This window comes from Cetorhinus maximus, chromosome 19 (assembly GCF_964194155.1).
Source record: "Cetorhinus maximus chromosome 19, sCetMax3.hap1.1, whole genome shotgun sequence".
In the NCBI taxonomy this organism is placed as follows: domain Eukaryota; kingdom Metazoa; phylum Chordata; class Chondrichthyes; order Lamniformes; family Cetorhinidae; genus Cetorhinus; species Cetorhinus maximus.
In genome coordinates, this window is record NC_135897.1 from 88,795,853 (window position 1) to 88,817,262 (window position 21,410).

At 39.8% G+C, this 21,410-nt stretch overlaps 1 protein-coding gene across 2 annotated transcripts in view; it reads right to left on the reverse strand.

Annotated features, from left to right (window-relative positions):
* The window catches only part of LOC144694016 (ski-like protein), a 77,944-nt gene that overhangs the window by 23,579 nt on the left and 32,955 nt on the right, over positions 1-21,410 (reverse strand). Inside the window, exons 2-4 of one of the 2 annotated variants that reach the window (XM_078564340.1) lie at positions 6,788-6,877; positions 5,976-6,076; positions 181-422 (exon numbers count right to left, since the gene is read on the reverse strand). In XM_078564340.1, coding sequence (XP_078420466.1) covers positions 181-422; positions 5,976-6,076; positions 6,788-6,877 — 433 coding nt within the window. Of the gene's footprint in view, positions 1-180; positions 423-5,975; positions 6,077-6,787; positions 6,881-21,410 lie in introns of both variants that reach the window. The other variant, XM_078564339.1, reaches the window with a different exon arrangement.

A 21,410-nucleotide genomic window follows, 5' to 3' on the forward strand; every position in this document is an offset into this window, starting at 1 on the left:
CCATGTCCCCAGAGCATTAGCCTTGGCCTTTGTATCACTAGTCAAGTAACATTGTCACCATCTCCCGTATGTTACAAAAGGTCCTGTAAATTATAACATCCATTTGGCACTCAAGAAACAAGTTAAAAGAGTTCTACCTGCAAATCAGAAAGGAACATGTAATCACCATGCTGAACTCACATGGACTGTACGAATCTGCGCTCGGAATGTTATTCCCTTCCTCTTCCGGAGACAATGCAAAACAGGACATTAACTTCTTATTCACATTATCTCTCTGATGTTTCACCTCCTCTTCCAAGGCTGTTGATGTGCTCACCATAGATTCCTTATTCACCGACTTAGCAGCATCTCTACATCGTTGTAAAGATGGAGCCAATGTGACATTTGGAGCTATCACCTTATCGTACATGTACAGAAGACAGCTGCAGAATTTCAAACACAGTTTTTTAGTAAAAAAGAATCACATCCATACTTGTATCACATTGTGAAATTTATGTATCTGTCCTAATAATCCTTTATGCGGCTTGTAAGGGTATGATATGATAGTCATTACAGAGATGTGGGTGCAAGGTGATCAAGTTTGGGATCTGAATATTCAACAGTATTTGACATTTAGGAAGGACAGGAGGAAAAGAAAAGGAGGTGGGGTAACTCTGTTAATAAAGAATTCACTGGTGGGAGCAGGTTATAGGCCCTCTAACAGCAGCTACACAGTAGGACAGAGTATACATCAAGAAATAATGGGGCTTGCAAGAAAAGAACTGCGATAATCATGGGTGGCTTTCTCCTTCAGACTGATTGGGCAAATCAAGTTGGTACATGCAGGCCAGAGTATGAGTTCATAGAATGTATTCAGGACAGCTTCTTAGAACAGTATATTCAGGAACCTACAAGGGAACAGGCTATTTTGAATTTGATGATGTGTAATGAGACAAGATTAATTAAAGACTTCATAATAAAAAATCCTCTAGGCAAGAGTGATCATAAAATGGTAGAATTTCACATTCAGTTTGACAATCAGAAATGTGGCAATTACAAGTGTATGAAGACAGAGTTGGCTAAAGTGGTCTGGGTAATAGATTACAAGGTGAGATGGTAGAGAAGCAGTGGCAGACATTTAAAGAGATATTTCATAGCTCTCAACAAAGATATATTCCATTGAGGAAGACAGACTCTATCAGAAGGATGAAGCATCCATGGTTAACTAAGTAAGTTAAGGGTGGCATCAAGGTGAAAGACAATGCTTACAATGCTGCAAAGATTGGGAAAGTTTTAGAAACCAGAAAAGGATGACTAAAAAAAGAAATTGGAGTATGAGAAAAGGCTAGCAAGAAATATAAAAACAGACAGTAAAAGTTTCCTCAAGTATATAAAAAGGAAAAGAGTAGCTAAAGTGAGCATTGGTCCCTTAGAGGTTGAGACTGGGAAATTTATAATGGAACAGAAGAAAATGGCAAAGGCTTTGAACAAGTATTTTGTGTACATCTTTACAGTAGAAGACACAAAAATTTACACAAGAATATGAGAAAATCAAGAGGAAAAAGGGAGGAACTTAAAACAATCACTTGAGAAATAGAAATGGGAACACTAATGGAACCTAAGGCCAACAGGTCCACTGGATTCGATGGCCTACATGCTAGAGTCTTAGAAGAAATGGATGCATTGATCGTAATCTTCCAAAATTTCATAGATGCTGGAAAGGTCCCAACTGATTGGAAAACTGCAAATGTAACATCTCTGTTCAAGAAAGGAGGGAGACAGAAAGTAGGAAACTATAGGCCAGTTAGCCTAATGTTGGTCATCAAGAAAATACTAGAATCCATTAAAGAGGTAGTAGCAGGACATTAACAAAATTATATCATCAGGAAGAGTCAACATGGTTTAGCGAAAGGGAAATTGTGTTTGACAAATTTATTAGAGCTCTGAGGATGTAGCAAGCAAGGCAGAAAATGGGGAACCAGTAGATGTAGTGTATTTGGATCTTGAAAAGGCATTTGTAAGGTGCCACATCAAAGGTTACTGAACAAGATAAGCGCTTATGGTATAGGAGGTGATATATTAGCATGGATAGAAGATTGGTTAACAAACAGGAAACAAAGAGTTGGGAAAATTGGGTCATTCTCAGAATGGCAAATTGTGACTAATAGAGTGCTACAAAGATCAATGCTGGGCCCTCAACTATTTATGGTCTATAATAGTGACTTGGGTGAAGTGACAGCTTTACTGTAGCAAAATTTGCTGATGATACAAAGATAGGTAGGAAAGCAAGTTATGAGGCGGATACAATGAGTCTGCAAAGGGATATAGGTAGGTTAAGTGAGTGACAAAAATTTGGCAAATGGAGTATAATGTGGGAAAATGTGAGGTTGCCCATTTGGCAAAGAGAATGGAAAAGCAGAATATTATTTGAATGGATAGAGACTAGAAATCTGCAATACAGAGGGATCTGAGTGTCCTTGTACATGAATCACACAAAAAGTCAGCATGCAGGTACACCAATTAATTAGGAAGGCAATGGTGGCCTTTATTGCAAGGAGGATGGAATATAAAAATAGGGAAGTCTTGCTACACCTGCACAGGGCATCGGTGAGACCACATGCAGAGAACTGTGTAGAGTTTTTGTCATCTTAAAGAGGGTTGTACTTGTTCGGAAGCAGTTCAGAGAAGGTTCATTAGGCTGATTTGTGAGATGAGCAGCTTGTCTCAGGAGGAAAGGTTGAACAGGTTGAACGGACAGGACTCAACTACCCCCTACAACCCAACCCATCAGCAGCCAAGCCAACTATATCCCCCGCCAACACACATCCTCCCCGCCAGATCCAACTGGAGCAAACTATCCATCCCCACCACTCCAGCCAGGCAATCCCCCAGACCAGACTATCCCCCCAACCCAAGTAACCCCCATCCAGCCTGACTACCCCTCAGCCGAACCATACTATCCACCGACTACCCACCTACCCACTCGCAAACCCACACTCAAGAGACTGAACCTTTAAGCTTAACAGACAGAAAATGGCAGCTAGTGCCGTAAAAAGATAGTGTGTCATATCTTTCCCCCAACTCTACTCCGTTCCAACTGAGTTCCCCAAGAAACGCTTTGTTGCGTATTTCTTTGACACCAGAAGATCCAGGGGAAATGTACAGCAGCATTGGGTCGGGAGAATCTTCGTGGCAGAAGCGCTGCGCTCAGCATTTCCATTGCTCGAAAGGTTCAGGCCAATATCTTTGGATCTTGTTACAACTAATGGCCATCAGAATGAATATAGCACAATACTAAAAGTGACGTAATGAGCATTTTACTTAAGTAAATACTACCAATAGAATTGATTATTTTGTGGGTGATGCTCTAATTTGTCTTCCTACATGTGCTCTTCACCAATGTCATTTAGATAGTAGCCACTGGGTGGTGTCCAAGTGCAATTAACTCCATCTTCAGCTCTGTCTGCAAAGCAGAACAGTTCAGATGGAGCTAAAAAGCTAATTCAATTTTTTACTCAATTCCATCGATTATAAGTGAATTTCATCTATAGAGTCCGAGATTGAATGAAAGATTTTTGACCATGTTAAAATGTGTTTGTATTTGCCTGCACAAAACATCTTCAGGAAGGAATGAAGGTAGAATGTTGAGCTTTCAAAACAACATGAAAGCTTGTCTAGTTTAGAAGTGCACTGTTTGATTGCACTGGACTCTACATGGCTAACGAAACAAGACATAGAGGCTCACATACATTTTGTATCATTAGTCTGGGCAGCAAATATGCACAAAGACTGTGAACCTTTTATGCAACTGCATTCATATACTCAATTTTCAATGACTCTGACACGATCATAAATTAAGACATAGGAGGCGGCTCATCAGGTCTATGCCAGCTCTCTTTCGAGCAATCCAGGCAGTGCCATTCCCCTGCTCTATCCATAGTTCTGCAAGTTTATTTACCATCCAAGTGTCCATCCAATTTTCTTTTGCAATCATTGATCATCTCCACCTCCACCACCCTGGTAAGCAGCAAATTCATTACTATTTGCTGCATAGCAAATTTCTTCCTCACATTCCCCCCTTCATCTCTTACCCAAAACCTTAAATCTATGTCCCCTAATTCACACTTTTAAACCCAAATCTGTTTAACTTGCATTTGTATGTCATAAAACATCATTATCATAAAATCTCCAAAGGGTCTTCACAAATGTTCATAAATAGATGGGAAGCTAGGATGGGTAGGATTCTCAAGGTTGCCTGAAAGCTTTGTTGAAGAGATGAGTTTTAAAAAGGTTTTTTTAAGGTGGAGAAAGAGAAATTTAGTTCCAAACTGTTGGACTGTGCAGCTAAACACCCTGTCACTGACTGTTGAGGAAAGGATGCATCAGAGGCAAAAGTCAAAGAAACAAGGAATTAAGGAGATAACAGAAGACTCAGAAGGCTGTGGACATAGGGTGGAGTGACATCACCATGGAATTTATAAATGAGGACTAAGATTTTGAATGCAATACACTGTGAATGGTTGGGCTGTGTAAATCAACCAGGATGGGGTTGATGTGTGAATGGAATAATGTGGGACAGGATATGAGTAAAAGAATTTTGAACACTCTGAAGTTTATGGAGGGTAAATTACAAGGCAGTAACAAGGAGCTAGCATAGACAAGTCTGGAGGTAACAAGTCTAAAGGTTTCAGCAGTGGAGGGGCTGAATTATCGGCAATATGAGGCGTAGCTATAGAGTTAGAACCAAGCAGTCTACGCAATGGAAAGCATGTGGGGGTTTCAAGCTCAGTTCAAGGTTGAACAGAATGCTAAGGATGCAAATGTTCTGATTCAATATGAGACAAGTGGCAAAAAAAGGAAATGAGCAGTAAAAGTGAAAATTCACCTCAAATGTTGATATGGGGAAAACTGAGACACTAACAAGGAAGCACAATTTGTGTTAAAGGCTGTAGGCGATGATTTTGGTCTGACCATGCTCAGTATAGACTTGTGCAATCCTGTTTGATTCGCTATTCTACTCCTTTATTTTAGTACTGGTATAATGTTCTGCAACTTCACTAGTGGCAGTTAAAGTCAAACATAGCATCAAATACGCACTACATTAGCATCTCACTTTTAATGACTTATTTACATCTACTTGACTTGCATCTTTATTCTCCTCTTATCCCTCAAGTTTGCACCTTCCAAACTAAAATCAAAATGTAGCCTAAGATGGAAAAGAGGAAAGCAGAAGTTTAGTCACTATTAGGTGTGCATATAGTCCTTTTGGATAAGGTGTCAAAGTCAGTTTATTTCACTTAATAGCCAGAGTGTTCCAAGACAGGCTCTTGGAGAACGTGATGAGAAACAGTTTCATGCTTTCTTTCCATATCTTAAAATATGGTTCTAATTTTAGCCACTTTGGAAGAATAAAGGGATCCAAAATCCTTCCAGTCTTGATTTCAAACTAATTGACTTGTGACAACACGAGCAATAGGAGCAACTTTAAATAACTTTATGTATAAAGAGTGCATATGAAACTTGGCACTACACAGAATGGTTAAAGCATATAGTATAGATCTATTTAAGGAGAAACTAGACAGGCATGAGAGTGAGAAGGGAGAAGGTTATGAATGATACATTTAGGTGAGGAAGGATGGGAGAACACTTGAGTGAACCATAATCGATGACATGGGGTGACTGAGCTGAATGGCCTGTTTTTGTGCTGTATATCCTAGGTAATATCTAGTACAACCTTGATACAGATACAGGTTTACTTAATGTATTCATGGGAAATTAATCAAGGCTGTTAGTAAGTTAACAATAAATATAAATTGCTTATTGTAAAATTACAATAGATTGAATTGTTATAACAGTGATCCCATCTGAAGTATAATTGTCAGCAGACAATATGGCATCATCTATTTCCAGACAAGGAAAATTAGTCAACAAAGTATCTTTAAGGTTTTCAAGTCATCATCCTCACACTAAATAAATCTGTTCCATATGATCTATACCTTGGATGGATAACTGAAGCATGTTGCTGAGTCAGATGATCCATTTCTTGTTTGATGACTGGGTACCAGTGCCGGAATGTCAGAGTATGCTGGGAGTCAGCCTGCAATAAAAGAAAGGGAGGTAAAAAGAAAATCCATAAATTTAGAATAAAACCAATGCCATTGCCATTTTAAACCACCAATTCCTTTACAAGGGTACCGGTCCTTTTGTGACACTAAACTAAAAACACCTTTCATCGCACCAAAAGTAACACCCATCTATCAGTAATTCAAGCTAGAACCAAATGTTATTTTACTCAGATAATAACATGATAATTGAACAGCTTAGCAGCTACAATAATGATGCTTTGATAACGGCTGTGGAAATTTATCAGGCAGTAGTGAATACTTTTGCTATTCAATGGAATAAAATTCAAGTCAGTGAAAAACAATAATTATGCATGTAAGATATTCCAGAGATCACATAAAGGCTGCTGTATTTTAAGGATCCCTCTCAGCACATACAAAACAAACTTCAACAATTATAGAAGTACAGGTTTCTGTTAGATTATAAAGCATTGACAAATTGTTGCTGAGTGTAAAGATGATTCCACAGTCAGGCACACAACACTCGGAGAGCACTGGTATGGAAACCACAGGGTCACAGTGATTGATTTTCTTCCTCCAGCATATTTGTTTCCAAAATTTCAAAATAAAGCAAAAGAAAATTGTTGAAGTAGGATCATTTCCAAACTGTTGAAATCTGCCTTTCCTTTCCCTCCCAGCCCCACCACCAAAAGAAAAACGTAATGCGTAATGCATTTTTAGACTACCTTTCGGTCAAGGCTTTTCTCGGGCAGCTCATCCTGGGGATCTGTGCGTTCTACCCGTGTTTTCTTCAGCTGAAGCTCCTCAGAGCCGTACTGCTACAAAAGAGAAAAATAATTCAATTTGAATTTAAATTTGATACATTCTTTAAACATCAAAAACTTGCAACATCTGCATTTTAACACAAGTTGAAAAAATTATTTGAACATTTAAAAAGCTACTGAAAAGTAAAGATGATATATGATCAGCCATAATTTTATTGGCAAAGGCTTGCTATGATAACATCCCTCGCCCCACCCCACCAAACCTATCAGGGCAAAACTGGTCATCTTCAAATTCAGTTATGTCATTCATCGCGTCCTCATTATGCATTCAGCACACAGGATTGGCTAGTGTAGAGTTCCCACACACCCACCACCTCCCCTTGATCCATGTTAGCCAATTATTTATTTTTTCTTTCATGGGGTGTGAATATGACTGGCCAGGTCAGCATTTATTGCCCATCTCTAGTTGCCCTTGAGAAGGGGGTAGTGAGCTGCCTTCTAGAACCGCTGCAGGCCATGTGGTGTAGGCACACCCATAGTGCTGTTAGGCTGTTCCTGGATTTTGTCTCAACTGTGAAGGAATGGCGATATAGTTCACAGTCAGAATGGTGATTGGCTTTGAGGAGAATTATGTTGTATTCACATAGGGATGGAACATTTTTTTCTATTTTGGGGGTCTAATGTCAACATCAAGTACTCGCAGGTCAACACAAAAGCAGTCCCTACTCTATCTCAATAATATATCTCAAAGTCAAACGTGTGCGTGTTACTGCACTGATACTAAATCTATAATTTCTCACAGCATCCTAATGGCTTTTCCTTATAAGGCCTTAGTGAATGTAGGTCTAATTTAATTTATTAATGCAGTTTATGATGTGGTCCTGTACTCATCAAAAACTGTACAAAAGCCTCAAGATTAATCACTTCCCAAGAGTAATTACTACTGTGTTCCTTTGGTTGCAGACGGTGCAGGGCAATTAGAAGATAGGAAAATATTTGACAGCAATAAATCTTATATAGAAAGGCAATATCTGTGGATTTAAATCGCTAAGATAAAAGCAAAATACTGCGGATGCTGGAAATCTGAAACAAGAAGAAAATGCTGGAAGAACTCAGGAGGTCTGACAACATTTGTGGAAAGAAAGACAGAGTTAACATTTCGAGTCCGTATGACTCTTCTTCAGAGCAGAATTTCATAATGTCAAAGGAAGCTTCTAACCGTCAGTTGTAAAGCATGACACTGACCACAAGGTGATGGAAATGCCCCTTTAAGACTTTTAGGTTTGTGCAATAATTAAAGAGCATTGCAGTCCATGGTATTATCATAATTATGGATGTCTGCATTGTTAGTTATGAGTCTCGGTCACACCTAATTATATTTAATCATTAAAACTGATTAGAAGCAACCTAGAAGCACACATTATTCTTAGATCTTGCTGAAGTAAACGTGTGCGGTATTTCCCAAAGGTCCATGCCCCCCAACTCATGTAGGGTGAGAAAGTCAAAAATGAAGATGACATGGGGAGTTCCAAATAAGATGCCTGAACATGTTGATATTTTGTCCTTCATTGTGAAGTCTCATGGCACTTTTTGTTCCAATCAAAACAAACTATTGCCTCCATGAGCTTCACCATGCAACTGATTAGAAAGAGATATTACATGCCATCAGACAGGCTTGCTTAATCAACCTATCAATTTAGATTATGGCCACATTCAGAAAGAGAAGTCTTGAGACAGCAATACTTCCATGGCAACAGCATATCAGTTGCTGCTCTTGCATTAATGTCTCTTAATAAGTAAGTGATTTTACTATACCTATTCAGAGCTGAGACTGTGCATTTAAGTGTTAGATCACCATAGGCAAGTTTAGACAGACTGCCATTCATCTTCATTTTGGGAATATTCATCTAGATCACAGGATGCTTACTGCATTATCCTTTAGAGGATGCAATCAAATTAACCTACAAAACAAACTACTACAAACACTAATGAATTCACAGAACTACTTAGGAATTCAGCTCATTTAAGAAAGGTCTTTTATAATTAGCTTTCATATCCCTTACAAATCTTTAGTCAATAATCTACTCATCTGCAGCACCTTGACGAAGTTATAACTCTTTCTAACATGTGCCTAGTACTAATCTTGATGTGCCCTTCTACAATATGCATTTAACTAGGCTTTGTCTCTTGTCTTGAATGTGATCAACAGGCAGAGATGTGCCAAGGGTTGCAAATTGTGATATTAAACAATTCCACTGCAGCTGAGGCCCACAGTGCCACCTTGATATTCGGTTCTGTGCTTCTAACATCTTAAGTCTGTCCCACTTAGTATGGAAGTAGTTCTACATTATATGATAGAGGATTCTCTCACATTGCAAATTAGATTTTCTGTCACAAGGACTGTGTGATGATCACTTCTACCAATGCTATCAGACAGGCACACATCTGCAACAGGTGGATTGATGAGGTTGAGGTCAAGTATGGTACTTCATGTCGCTATCTCCACCAGCTCAACCAGTCTTTCAAAAACAAAATTTGTTGAATTGATGACTAGAATTCTAACCAAGTTGACAAAACAGCACTCAATCCAATATATGTCATTAAACACAACCTGCCAAATGAAGTAATTGTTAAAAACATTTAAACTAGATCTGCCCCACAGAGCAACTAGACCCCACATCTACTTATATCTTTAGTTGTCTCAGTTTTCATACTTACTAAAATTCTGCAATTGGAATTTATAAGATCCAAGAAGGAAGCAATTTTATCAAGTTGGAATGCAAGTGTTGCATCAGTACACTGACATTATCCAAGATCATCTCTGTGATTGTGCTCAGTGGCCATTATAATTTGTCGCATTATTGCATTTTTAAAATTTCTATGAGGATGCATAACCTGCTGAAACAAAAAAGGTCTCTGAATAAGTTTTAAAAAGTCCAACTTTATGGCTGTCTGTGATGACTAATGGATCACATTGGAAGGACAACCCTCCTTTTCCACACACACTTCGTTTCCAGTTGACTGAATCATTAAGCATTTTGGGATGTTTTTCTATACTAAGAGTGCAATATAAGTGTAAACTGGCATTGTCATCTGAGCCCGATGTGTGAATCCTACAAGGATTTTCTTTAAAGATCAAAATCCATTGAACATGAAATCTCCAGGTTACATAAAGGGCAATGCACCACCATAACTTTACTTAAAAATGAAAATTCAAATCCTTTTCTTTAAAGTATTGCATGCTCCTGAATCTAATTCTTTGTCAAGTCGTCTCATCAATGTACTGTGTTATGGAAAAATTTTGCTTTAATATTGATGTTTTTGCTGTGCAATTAGGGGTAGTGCTCTTTATTGCTGTAACACCTACAGAGCAAATTCAACTTAATGAGATGTCCAAATAAACAATGTCCCTAAGGTGAATGACATTGCAGACTACCAGGCTGAAAAATACTGCCTGCATTACTGAACCTTGGGGCAGTACTTTGAACAAAGATGTCCATTCTAAATTAAAGTATGAAACAAAACTTTCCAGATCTGCAACAAATTGAATAGTTTTTTTTACACACTGCTTCTTGCAATCATAACGTATACATTCTTGAATTCACATCAATCTTAATTAATGACCTCATAGTGAAGGTGCCCCTAGGTAGCAGTGATCGTAATATGATTGAATTTTACATTCCGTTTGAGAGACAGAAGAGTGGGTCTAAGACTAGTATTTTAAACTTAAATAAGGGCAATAATGAGGGCATGAAAGCAGAGCAAGCTAAAGTGAACTGGAAATTTAGGTTAAGGGGTAGGTCATTAGTGATGTCGTGGGAGACATTTAAAGAGATATTTCAGAATACACAGAATAGACACATTTCAACAAGAAAGAAAACTTCCCAGGGGAGGACCCACAATCTGTGGTTAACTAAAAAAGTTAAAGATGTTATCAAACTTAAGGAAAGAGTATATAATTGCGCAAACGTGGGTGGCAGATGAGGGGGTTGGACAGAATATAAAAAACAAAAAATGACTAAAAGATTAATAAGGAAGGAAAAGCTAGAGTGCAAGAGAAAGCTAGCCAGAAATATAAAGACAGATAGTAAGAGTTTCCATAGATTGTTAACTCTTATTATTTAACTAAGTGAGCATTAGACCTATAGAAAGTGAATCTAGGGGGTTAATAATGGAAAATAAGGAGATGGCGGATGAATTGAACAGGTATTTTGCATTGGTCTTCATGACAGAGAATACAAGTAACATCCCAGATATGGTTGTACGTCAGGAATCGGAAAGGAAGAGAGAACTCAAGAAAACTATAATCACCAGGGAAGTTGTGCTTAGCAAATTATTGGAACTGTAGGCTGACAAGTCCACGGATTTTCATGGATTTCATCCTAGGGTCTTAAAAGGAGTGACAAGTGAGATAGTTGGTGCGTTGGTTTTAATTTTCCAAAATTCACTAGATTTGGGGAAGGTTCCATTAAATTGGAGAATAATGAATGCAATTCCTTTATTCAAAAAGGGAGGGAGACAGAAAGCAGGAAACTACAGGTCAGTTGGCTTAACATCCATCATAGAGAAAATGTTAAAAGCTATTATTAAAGATGTTATAACAGGGCATTTAGATAAATTCATGATAATCAAGCAGAGTCAATATGGCTTTGTGAAAGGAAAATCATGTTTAACCAATTTATTGAAGTTCTTTGAAGAATTAACAGGTGCTGTGGATAAAGGAGATCCGGTGGATGTACTGTGCTTAGGTTTTCAGAAGGCATTTGATATGGTGCCTCATCAAAGGTTGTTGCAGAAAATAAAAGCTCAAGGTGCAGGTTGTAACATATTGGCATGGACAGAAGATTGGTTAGCTAACAGGAAACAGAGGGTAGGTAAAAATGGATTGTTTTCTGGTTGGCAGGATGTGACGAGTGATATGCCACAGGGGTCAGTGCTGGGGACTCAACTCTTCACAATTTATATAAATGATTTCGATGAAGGGACCAATGGTATGGTTGCTAAATATGCTGATGATACAAAGATAGATAGAAAAGTAAGTTATGAAGAGGACATAAGAAGGCTACAAATGGATATAGATAGGTTAGTAGGCAAAGATCTGGCAAATGAAGTATAATGTGGCCAAATGTGAGGTGTCCATTTTGGAAGGGCAAATGAAAAATAAGCATATTAACTAAATTGCCAGAGGTTACAGAGCTTTGAGATGCAGAGGGATCTGGATGTCCTAGTGCATGATTTTTAAAAATTCATTCACGGGATGTGGACTTTGCTGACTGGGCCAGCATTTATTACCTATACCTAGTTGCCCTCGAGAAGGTGGTGGTGAGCTGACTTCTTAAACCACTGCAGTCCATGTGGTGTAGGTACACCCACAGTGCTGTTAGGTAGGGAGTTCCAGGATTTTGACACAGTGACAATGAAGGGACGGTGATATATTTCCAAGTCAGGACAGTGAGTGGCTTGGAGGGGAACTTCCAAGTGTTGGTGTTCCCAACTATCTGTTGCCCTTGCCCTTCTAGATGGCAGTGGTCATGGGTTTGGAAGGTGGAATCGCAAAACGTTAGCATGCAGGTGCAGCAAGTAATTAGCATTAGAATGTTATCGTTTATTGCAAGGGGGATTGAATACAAGAGTAGGGAGATTTTGATTCAGATATACAGGACATTGGTGAGACCACATCTGGAGTACTGTGTATAGTATTGTTCTCCTTATTCAAGGAAAGATGTAAATGCATTGGAAGCAGTTTAGAAAAGGGTTACTAAATTAATACCTGGAATGGGCGAGTTGTCTTATCAGGGAAAGTTAAACAGGCTTGTATCCACTGGAACAAAAACAGAATTACCTGGAAAAACTCAGCAGGTCTGGCAGCATCGGCGGAGAAGAAATCAGTTAACGTTTCGAGCCTTCATGGCCCTTCGGCAGAACTGAAGCATAGTTAGAAGAAGGGAGAAATATAAGCTGGTTTAAGGTGGGTGGGGCGGGGGGGTGGGGGGGGGGGGGGGGGGGGGGGGGTGGTGGAGACATTGAGGGTGTGGTGATTGTGGAGATGAGCAGATAATCAAAAGATGTCACAGACAAAAGGGTCAAAGAGGTGTTGAAGGTGGTGATATTTGTCTAAGAAAAGTGCTAATTAAGAATGGAAGACAGGATATTCAAAGTACAGCTCTAGTGGGGGTGGGGTGGAAAGACTAACAAGGTTTTAGTTTTAGATTTAAAAATAAATCTAAAACTAAAACCTTGTTAGTCTTTCCACCCCACCCCCACTAGAGCTGTACTTTGAATATCCTGTCTTCCATTCTTAATTAGCACTTTTCTTAGACAAATATCACCACCTTCAACACCTCTTTGACCCTTTTGTCTGTGACATCTTTTGATTATCTGCTCATCTCCACAATCACCACACCCTCAATGTCTCTCTCCCACCCCCCCCACCTTAAACCAGTTTATATTTCTCCCTTCTTCTAACTATGCTTCAGTTCTGCCGAAGGGCCATGAAGGCTCGAAACGTTAACTGATTTCTTCTCCGCCGATGCTGCCAGACCTGCTGAGTTTTTCCAGGTAATTCTGTTTTTGTTTTGGATTTCCAGCATCCGCAGTAGCTTTTAGCTTTTTGTTTTTATCTTTGTATCCACTGGAGTTTAGAAGAGTAAGAGGTGGCTTGATTGAAACATAAGATCCTGAGAGGACTCTACAGGGTGGATGTGGAAAGGTTGTTTCCTCTTGTGGAAGGATCGAGAACTAGGGGCCACTGCTTAAAAATAAGGGGTCGCCCATTTAAGACAAAGGTGAGAATTTTTTTTTTCTCACAGGGGGCTGAGACACGTTGGAATTCTCTTCCTCAAAAGGTAGTTGAGGCAGAGTCTTTAGACGTGGATAGACTCTTGATAAGCAAGGGTGAAAGGTTATCGGGGGTAGGCAGGAAGATGAAGTTGAGGTTAAAACTAAATCAGCCATGATCTTATTGAATGGCGGAGCAGGCTCAAGCAGTCTACTCATGCTCCTTATTCATATGTTCATATGTTATTTACTGCACAAAGCATTCTCATTACTAAAAATAGAAGGAGCATTTGAGTTAACTGTAGATCCTGAAAGTAAAGTCAATCCAAAGCAGAGAAAAGATTTTCATGCATATTTGCTCCTCACCACTAGCTTCTGAATTCAAAGAAGCCTCACAGTTTTAGGCATCAGGTTATCCACCAAAGAAAACTTCCTGCACCCCCTTCCTCGTATCATCATAATTCCCACATTGTCAAAGAGAAATATTTTGAAATGGCAGTGGCTACCAAGAAGTTCAAGATTTCATAGAGAATGCAATGTCACTAGCTAATTGATCAATAAGTAGTCATTCTGTCCTTCATGGTCAAGGTAGAATGGGCCAAGGGACAAAGAACAAACGCAAAACAGACTGGCTGTATTTTTTACATATAAAAATTACAGCAGGTAGTATAAATTCATTTTTCACATTATTATGGCAGATTTCTGGAAAAAAAAGGTCTTACAGAGAGAAGTCCATTTACAAACACCTCTAGAATAGATTAGATTCCAGGATCCAAATGGTGTTTGCGTTGCAATAACAATTTGACATTATGCAGCGCTTTCAATGTGACAAGAAGGCCCAAAGCACTTCACAGGAGCAATGAACCAAATTTACACAGAGCCATTTGTGGAGATATTATTACAGGCAAGGTAGCTTTTAAGGGGGAGAGCGAGCTGGAGATGTTTAGAGAGGAAAATCCAGAGCTTAGCGCCTAGGCAGCTGAAGGCACACCACCAGTGAAGAAAATTGGCGATGCACAAGAGGCCAGAATTGGAGGAGCACAGGTATTTCGAAAGGTTGTAGGCTAGAGATTATGGAGATAGGGAGGGGAGAGGTCATGGGCTGATCTAAAAACAAGGATGATAATGTTCAAATTGAGATGTTACTGGACTGGAAGCCAATGTAGATGAGCACAGATGATGATTGAATGGGAATTTGGTGTGAGTCAGGAAACAGACAGGGCAGTTTCGTTTCAGCAGCAGAGGAACTGAGGCTGCGGCAGAAACAGGGGGTGTTTACAGGGTTATGATGTTCGCGGCCTACTATAGCTAACCCCACCTGAATGATTTTAACATGAATTTGATCATAAAGGCATTTCCCTAGGATGCTGCAAAAACAGCATTAAAATCATCAACTGAAGTCAGGAGAAAATCAGAACTAACAAGATTGATTTCTGCTTACATCACAGCAGGAAATAGGATCTGATCAAATTTATCTCAGCATAACATTTAACATATTTGCAATTACTTGCATTTCATTCAAGCATGATAGTATCACTACGCCTTTTAGGTTTGCCAAGTCCAGCTTTCACTTTGGATTTGTCCATAGCCAAACACACAATTTATAAGGAAGTGTACGCATCATGGCGCTCTGTAATCCTAAAAATATTTTTCTGATAATTAGGAGTAAAGGTGATTAGGGGTAAAGGAGATAAGACATAGGTTCACCAAGGGCAGGTGACGGATTTGCAGAGCAACAGTCCAGAATAAGAGTAAACCAAAGGAAATTGGATTGTCCAAGGAAAAGAAATGTAAACTTACGCAAAGGTGTGTCCTGTGTTTTCATTCAACGAATAGCCATTACACAAATAAGAATTTGCTTCTCATTTCCATATCGGCACCTAATACGTGACACCTAACACAACTTGCTTTCTATATCACCTAAACATATTAAACTAGCCCATGGGCAGTATGATAATATAGAGATGGTCAAGGAACTAAGCCTTGTAGTAGAGAGTGAATGGGATATTGTGAGTGTACGTATGAAAACAGGCCCTGGTCCTGTGGGCGATGATTCCAAGGGACAACACCTAAATGAAAAAGGATAGAATCTTGGACAGTCTGGAATGAACATCTGAGAGGAGGAGGAAAAACTGCTGCTGAAGATGCAGTTGACTTATTACCACCTGGACAACTCAGGATGGGCATTGCTAGTTTTGCCCACATCGCAAAATAAACATTGTCAAAGATGTTTTTTTTTGGTTCATTCACAGGCTTCGCTGGCTGGGCCAGCATTTATTCCCTAGTTGCCCTTGAGAAGGTGGCGGTGAGCTGCCTTCTTGAACCGCTGCAGTCCATGTCGTATAGGTACAACCATGGTGCTGTTAGGAAGGGAGTTCCAGGATTTTGACCCAGCAACAGTGAAGGAATGGCGATATATTTCCAAGTCAGGATGGTGAGTGACTTGGAGGGGAACCTCCAGGTGTTGGTGTTCCTATCTATCTGCTGCCCTTGTCCTTCTAGGTGGTAGTGATCGTGGGTTTGGAAGGTGCTGTCTAAGGAGCCTTGGCGAATTCCTGCAGATAGTCTTGTGCATGGTACACACTGCTGCCACTGTATGTCGGTGGTGGAGGGAGTGAATGTTTGTGGATGTGGTGCCAATCAAGCGGGCTGCTTTGTCCTGGACGGTATCCAGCTTCTTGAGTGTTGTGGGAGCTGCACTCAACCAGGCAAGTGGGGAGTATTCCATCGCACTCCTGACTTGTGCCTTGTAGATGGTGGACAGGCTTTGGGGAGTCAGGAGGTGAGTTACTTGTCGCACGATTCCTAGCCTCTGATCTGCTCTTGTAGCCACAGTATTCAGTTTCTGGTCAATGGTAACCCCCAGGATGTTGATAGTGGGCGATTCAGTGATGGTAATGCCACTGAACATCAAGGAGTGATGTTTGGATTCTCTCTTGTTGGAGATGATCATTGCCTGACACTTGTGTGGTGCAAATGTTACTTGCCACTTGTCAGCCCAAGCCTGGATATTGGACTGCTTCAGTACCTGAGGAGTCGCGAATGGTGAAAATTGTGCAATCATCAGCGAACATCCCCACTTTTGACCTTATGATGGAAGGAAGGGTCATTGATGAAGCAGCTGAAGATGGTTGGGCCTAGGACCAACGTGTTGGATCTTCTGGGACATTTAAATCTAGGAGGATCCCAAGAAGGTGGAACATAAAGAGGGGAGGAAGGTAGAATTTTGATGATAATAAGTACCAGAGGTGCTTATCAGGAGAATGTGCTATGTACTATGTTTCCAGTTACTATTTTTTTAAATTAATGACTTCAACTAGAATGGGTTTGCGGTTGTGGACAGAGTGGAAACCAGGCTGAAATAATTCTGCAAGGGAGTTTTGTGAAGTGTCATCATAGGCCTGTGAGAAAACCTTGGAGAGAAAAGGTTAGACACAGTTGGAAAGGACATGGGGACGAGGATGAGAATTTTGCATAAACGGGATGGCAATGGTTTCACCAGGCAGCAAGGGGAGTTGTTTATATGATACTGTTTGAAAATATTCTTTTAAACCAAGGACATAAAATAGGAGCTAATTATGTATTTTTTTAATTTTCACATACCTGGTGTTAAAAACTCACATCCCATTTTTGAAACTCAATGTCCTGAGTTTTCCACTCTGCCACTTCCATGGCATAAGTGAGGCAGCCAAGCATTTTGGTTCACCTCACAGATGCCCACTGCCCCTGACCATTTCTCCATCTCTGGGAGTGGAAACATGCTACTGCAGAGCTCGGTGGCTTGCTGCATCGGGAGAAAGAGACCATCAGTCTGCTGCCCAGCCACATTTTTTTCAAATTTCTCAATCTAACTTTTCCTTGGGGGGGTCTGTAGCACTTTGCATGTGCTTACACAAGTTCAACCACGACCAGTGGCACTGAAGTCGATAATATGCAGCATTGGGACAACATAGCTGGTCCAAACAGGACATCGATATGTTTCCCTCATTAGCCATCAGAAATGATGCCTCCAGAAAAAGTGGGGAAGAGGTGGGGATGCATTCACTCTACATGAAGTTGAAGAAGCAGACACATTATCAAACATTCCACCATTTTCCAGCAGCATCCATGATGAATGCCGGAAGACAATAAGGGCTGAAAAGATGCCTAATATGTTAGATAACCACTGTGACCAAAAATCTAAAATAGCAAATGAGGAGATAGTTAACCAGAATTTTTTCTCAATTAATATGTATAATAAATAAAATTTTGCCAGCCTTTCTTAAAGAGTATTTGTTTGAAATTTTGTATTGACAATGTTAGTTTGAGGATTTTAGACACCAATCAATATCTTCAGGTAAATACGTTATAATTAACAGTACTGCAAGTACAATAGAGTGTTGATCGCCAAACCAGAGAATGGGTAATTGCACCGAATTGTTGTAGCTGGAACGGTTTCCCAACTACTGTGCCAACTACTCTGAAAGCATTTACATGGTAACAAATCTGTCAGGTTCTACTATTCACCTCCACCCACCAACTCAAAATTTCAGTGAAAAACTAAGTTGATACAAATATGAAAACAAAAATATGTAAACAAACTGAATAAGGATTTTTATTTTCAACAAATCACTTTAGAGTAGCAGGCTTCCAAAGTTAGTGAATGACAAGGTCATTTGCTGTCATTCATAATCATTCTGCATTTATGTAGTTATTACATCACCCGACGTTCTTACAGGGCTGGGAATTAAAAATTCAACAACTACTGCCTTGCAGTTACATCATACCATAAGTGAAGAAAAAACTACGCAAGTGCTGTGCAGAGAAGCAGACACTGAGCACAAACGGAAGAATTAGCAGCAGTCAAAAACAGCATGGTTGAATAAATAGAATTTGAGAAGACATTTAAAGGCATATTGAATAGCTGTCTTGGTAGATATATCCTTTCTGTGGAACAATATTGCTCTGCACCACTTGTTCTTCCCATCCCCATTTCTGGTATCTTCCCATTATTAATTTTGGAGATTGCTGCTTGCACATGAATTTGCAACTTGCTGTTTGCTTACGTTATAATGTGCAGTTTAATAACACAGCATACACTGTAATGTAACGTATATATGCTATATCTAGCTGCTGGTTTCTGGAAATCACATATTGTTACATAAAAATACTTTTCACTAATTCCTAACCTAAATTCTTATTAAAAAAATATGCCAAATGATTAAAATCCTGTTGGGATTTGATGTTCAGAATCAACTAGTTTGTTTTACTGTAAAATAAATACTGTAAAGGTTAACCTTAAGATTTCATAGATGGTAATTGAAAAAAGATAGCTGAAATCTCAAAAGTAAGCAAATTTGTTATTTTCCATCCTCCATTTGTTTATTTTTCCTGCTTTAGTGTACCTTTTCAAATTTTGCATTGTTCATTTCTCACTTTATTAGAAACAGAATTTTCAATTTTCAATTCAGTGTTACCTGTCTTTATTCTCCCCACCCCCAAAATGTTCTACTTTTGTTTTTGTTCTTGGACACACAGAATTAATATTAACAACCATAAAACAGTCTAGAACTAAAGGCAGCGCATCAGACACAGAAAGAGAGAGAGAGAGAGTTTAATAAAAATGCAGAAAAACAAAACCAAACAAACAGCTAAACCGAGAGAAAGAAAAAGGTGACCAGCAGCTGGTCTTTATTTTCTAATCAGGAATCTAGCACTTGGGGATAAATTCAAACTTAATGGTGCACATCACTGCATGAATTATATTTTTATAATTGCATCTTATCCATTTTAATGCAGAAGCATGGCACTGTGGATTCTGAGAACATCCCTCCCAATATAGATTAGTAGATTGTTATAGAAATTGTAAAATTGATATGTATACCTAATTTATGCTAGCGATCAAGATAGATCGCAAACCTATCACTTATTGCAATTAATAATATGTTTCGTCCATAAAAATTATGGCCAGGATCTTTTAGGATGGTGGGGTTTCCCTTCCTGCCATTCAGATTTAACGTATCTGGTGCTGAAACTCTCATCCAAACCTAGCTGGCCCCCACTGCCCCCTCCACCCTGCATAAATTTCAGCTCATCCAAAACTCGGCTGTCCATATTCTGTTGCCTATCAACTTCAGATCATCTATTTGTTCTGACCTTGCTGACCACATTTCTGACTGGTCCGCCAACACTTACAACTTAAAATTTCAGTCTTCATGGTCTTACTCCTCATTATCGTTGAAATCTTCTCCAGCTCCAACCCTTCAGAATTTTGAACTTTTCTGCAGTTTGCTCCTCCAACCACCACTGGCAGCTGTGCCTTCAGCTATCTAGGCCCAATGCTCTGGAATTCCCTCCAAAAACCCTTCCGCCTATCCACTTGATCCGTTAAGAGCCCCTTTAAAACCCACCCCTTTGACCAAACTTTAGATTACCCCATCCAATATCCCCTTCTCTGGCTTAGTGTCCAGTGTCCCTCCTTCTGGGGAGGGAAGGTAAACAGCCAGTGGTCGTGGTACACATTGGTACCAACGACATAGGTAAACTAAGGGAAGAGGACCTGCAAGCTCACTACAGGAAGTTAGGAGATAAATTAAAATGCAGGACCTCAAATGTAGTAATCTCAGGATTATTCCCAGTTCCATGTGCTAGCGAGAGCAGGAATAAGAGGATAGACCAAATGAACACGTGGCTGGAGAGATGGGGTAGCCGGGAGGGACTCAGATTCTTGAGGCACTGGGACCGGTTCTGGGGAAGGTGGGACCTGTGCGAACCAGACGGGCCACACACAGGCAGGGATGGGGCCAATGTCCTTGCGGGGGCTTTTGCTAGTTCTGTTGGGGAGTATTTAAACTAGTGTGGCAGGGGGATGGGATCCCAGGAGTAGGATCAGATAGGTCAGATTCAGATCAGAAAAATGGAGGTAGAACATTAGCTAGGGACGTTGTGATAGACATGGAATTACAGGAGAAGCAAAGTTTAAAAAGTGTCCAGCAAGGGAAATTGACAGGGTTAAACTGTTTATATTTCAATGCAAGGGTATTACAAACAAGGTAGATGAGTTAATGGCACAGATAGACACATGGCTGCAGGATGTCATTGCTAGAACGGAGACCTGACTAAACGAGGGACAAAACTGGCAACTTAATATCCCTGGTTATAGAGTCTTCAGACACGATAGAGTAGGAGATAAAAAAGGAGGGGGGGTAGCACTAATGGTTAAAGAATCAATTCCAGTTGTGGGAAGGGATGATATACTAAATGGGTCAACAAATGAGGCTTTATGGATTGAGCTTAGAAATAAAAAAGGGCAGTCACACTACTGGGAGTATACTACAGACCCCCAAATAGTGAAAGGGAGATAGAAGAACAAATATGTAGGCAAGTTTCTGCTTGTAAGAACAAGAGGGCAATAATAGTAGGAGACTTCAACTATCCTAATATCAACTGGGACTCGAACAATATAAGGGGCACTGAGGGAGAAAAATTCATGCAGTGTCCAGGAAATTTTTTTCAACCAATTAGTGACAAACCCAACGAGAGGAGATGCAATTTTAGACCTAATCTTGGGGAACGAAGAAGGGCAAGTGGGTGAAGTGACAGTTGGCGACCACATCGGGAACAGTGGTCACAATTCAGTTAAATTTAGCATTACCATGGAAAAGGACAGAGATAAGGCAGGAGTAAAAGTCTTGAACTGGGGCAAGGCAAATTTTGCAGAAATGAGAAGGGATTTGGCTGAGGTAGACTGGACAGCACTGCTGGAGGATAAAACAATGGAAAACCAGTGGGAAGCACTAAAAAGCGAGATCCTAATTGTACAAAGTAG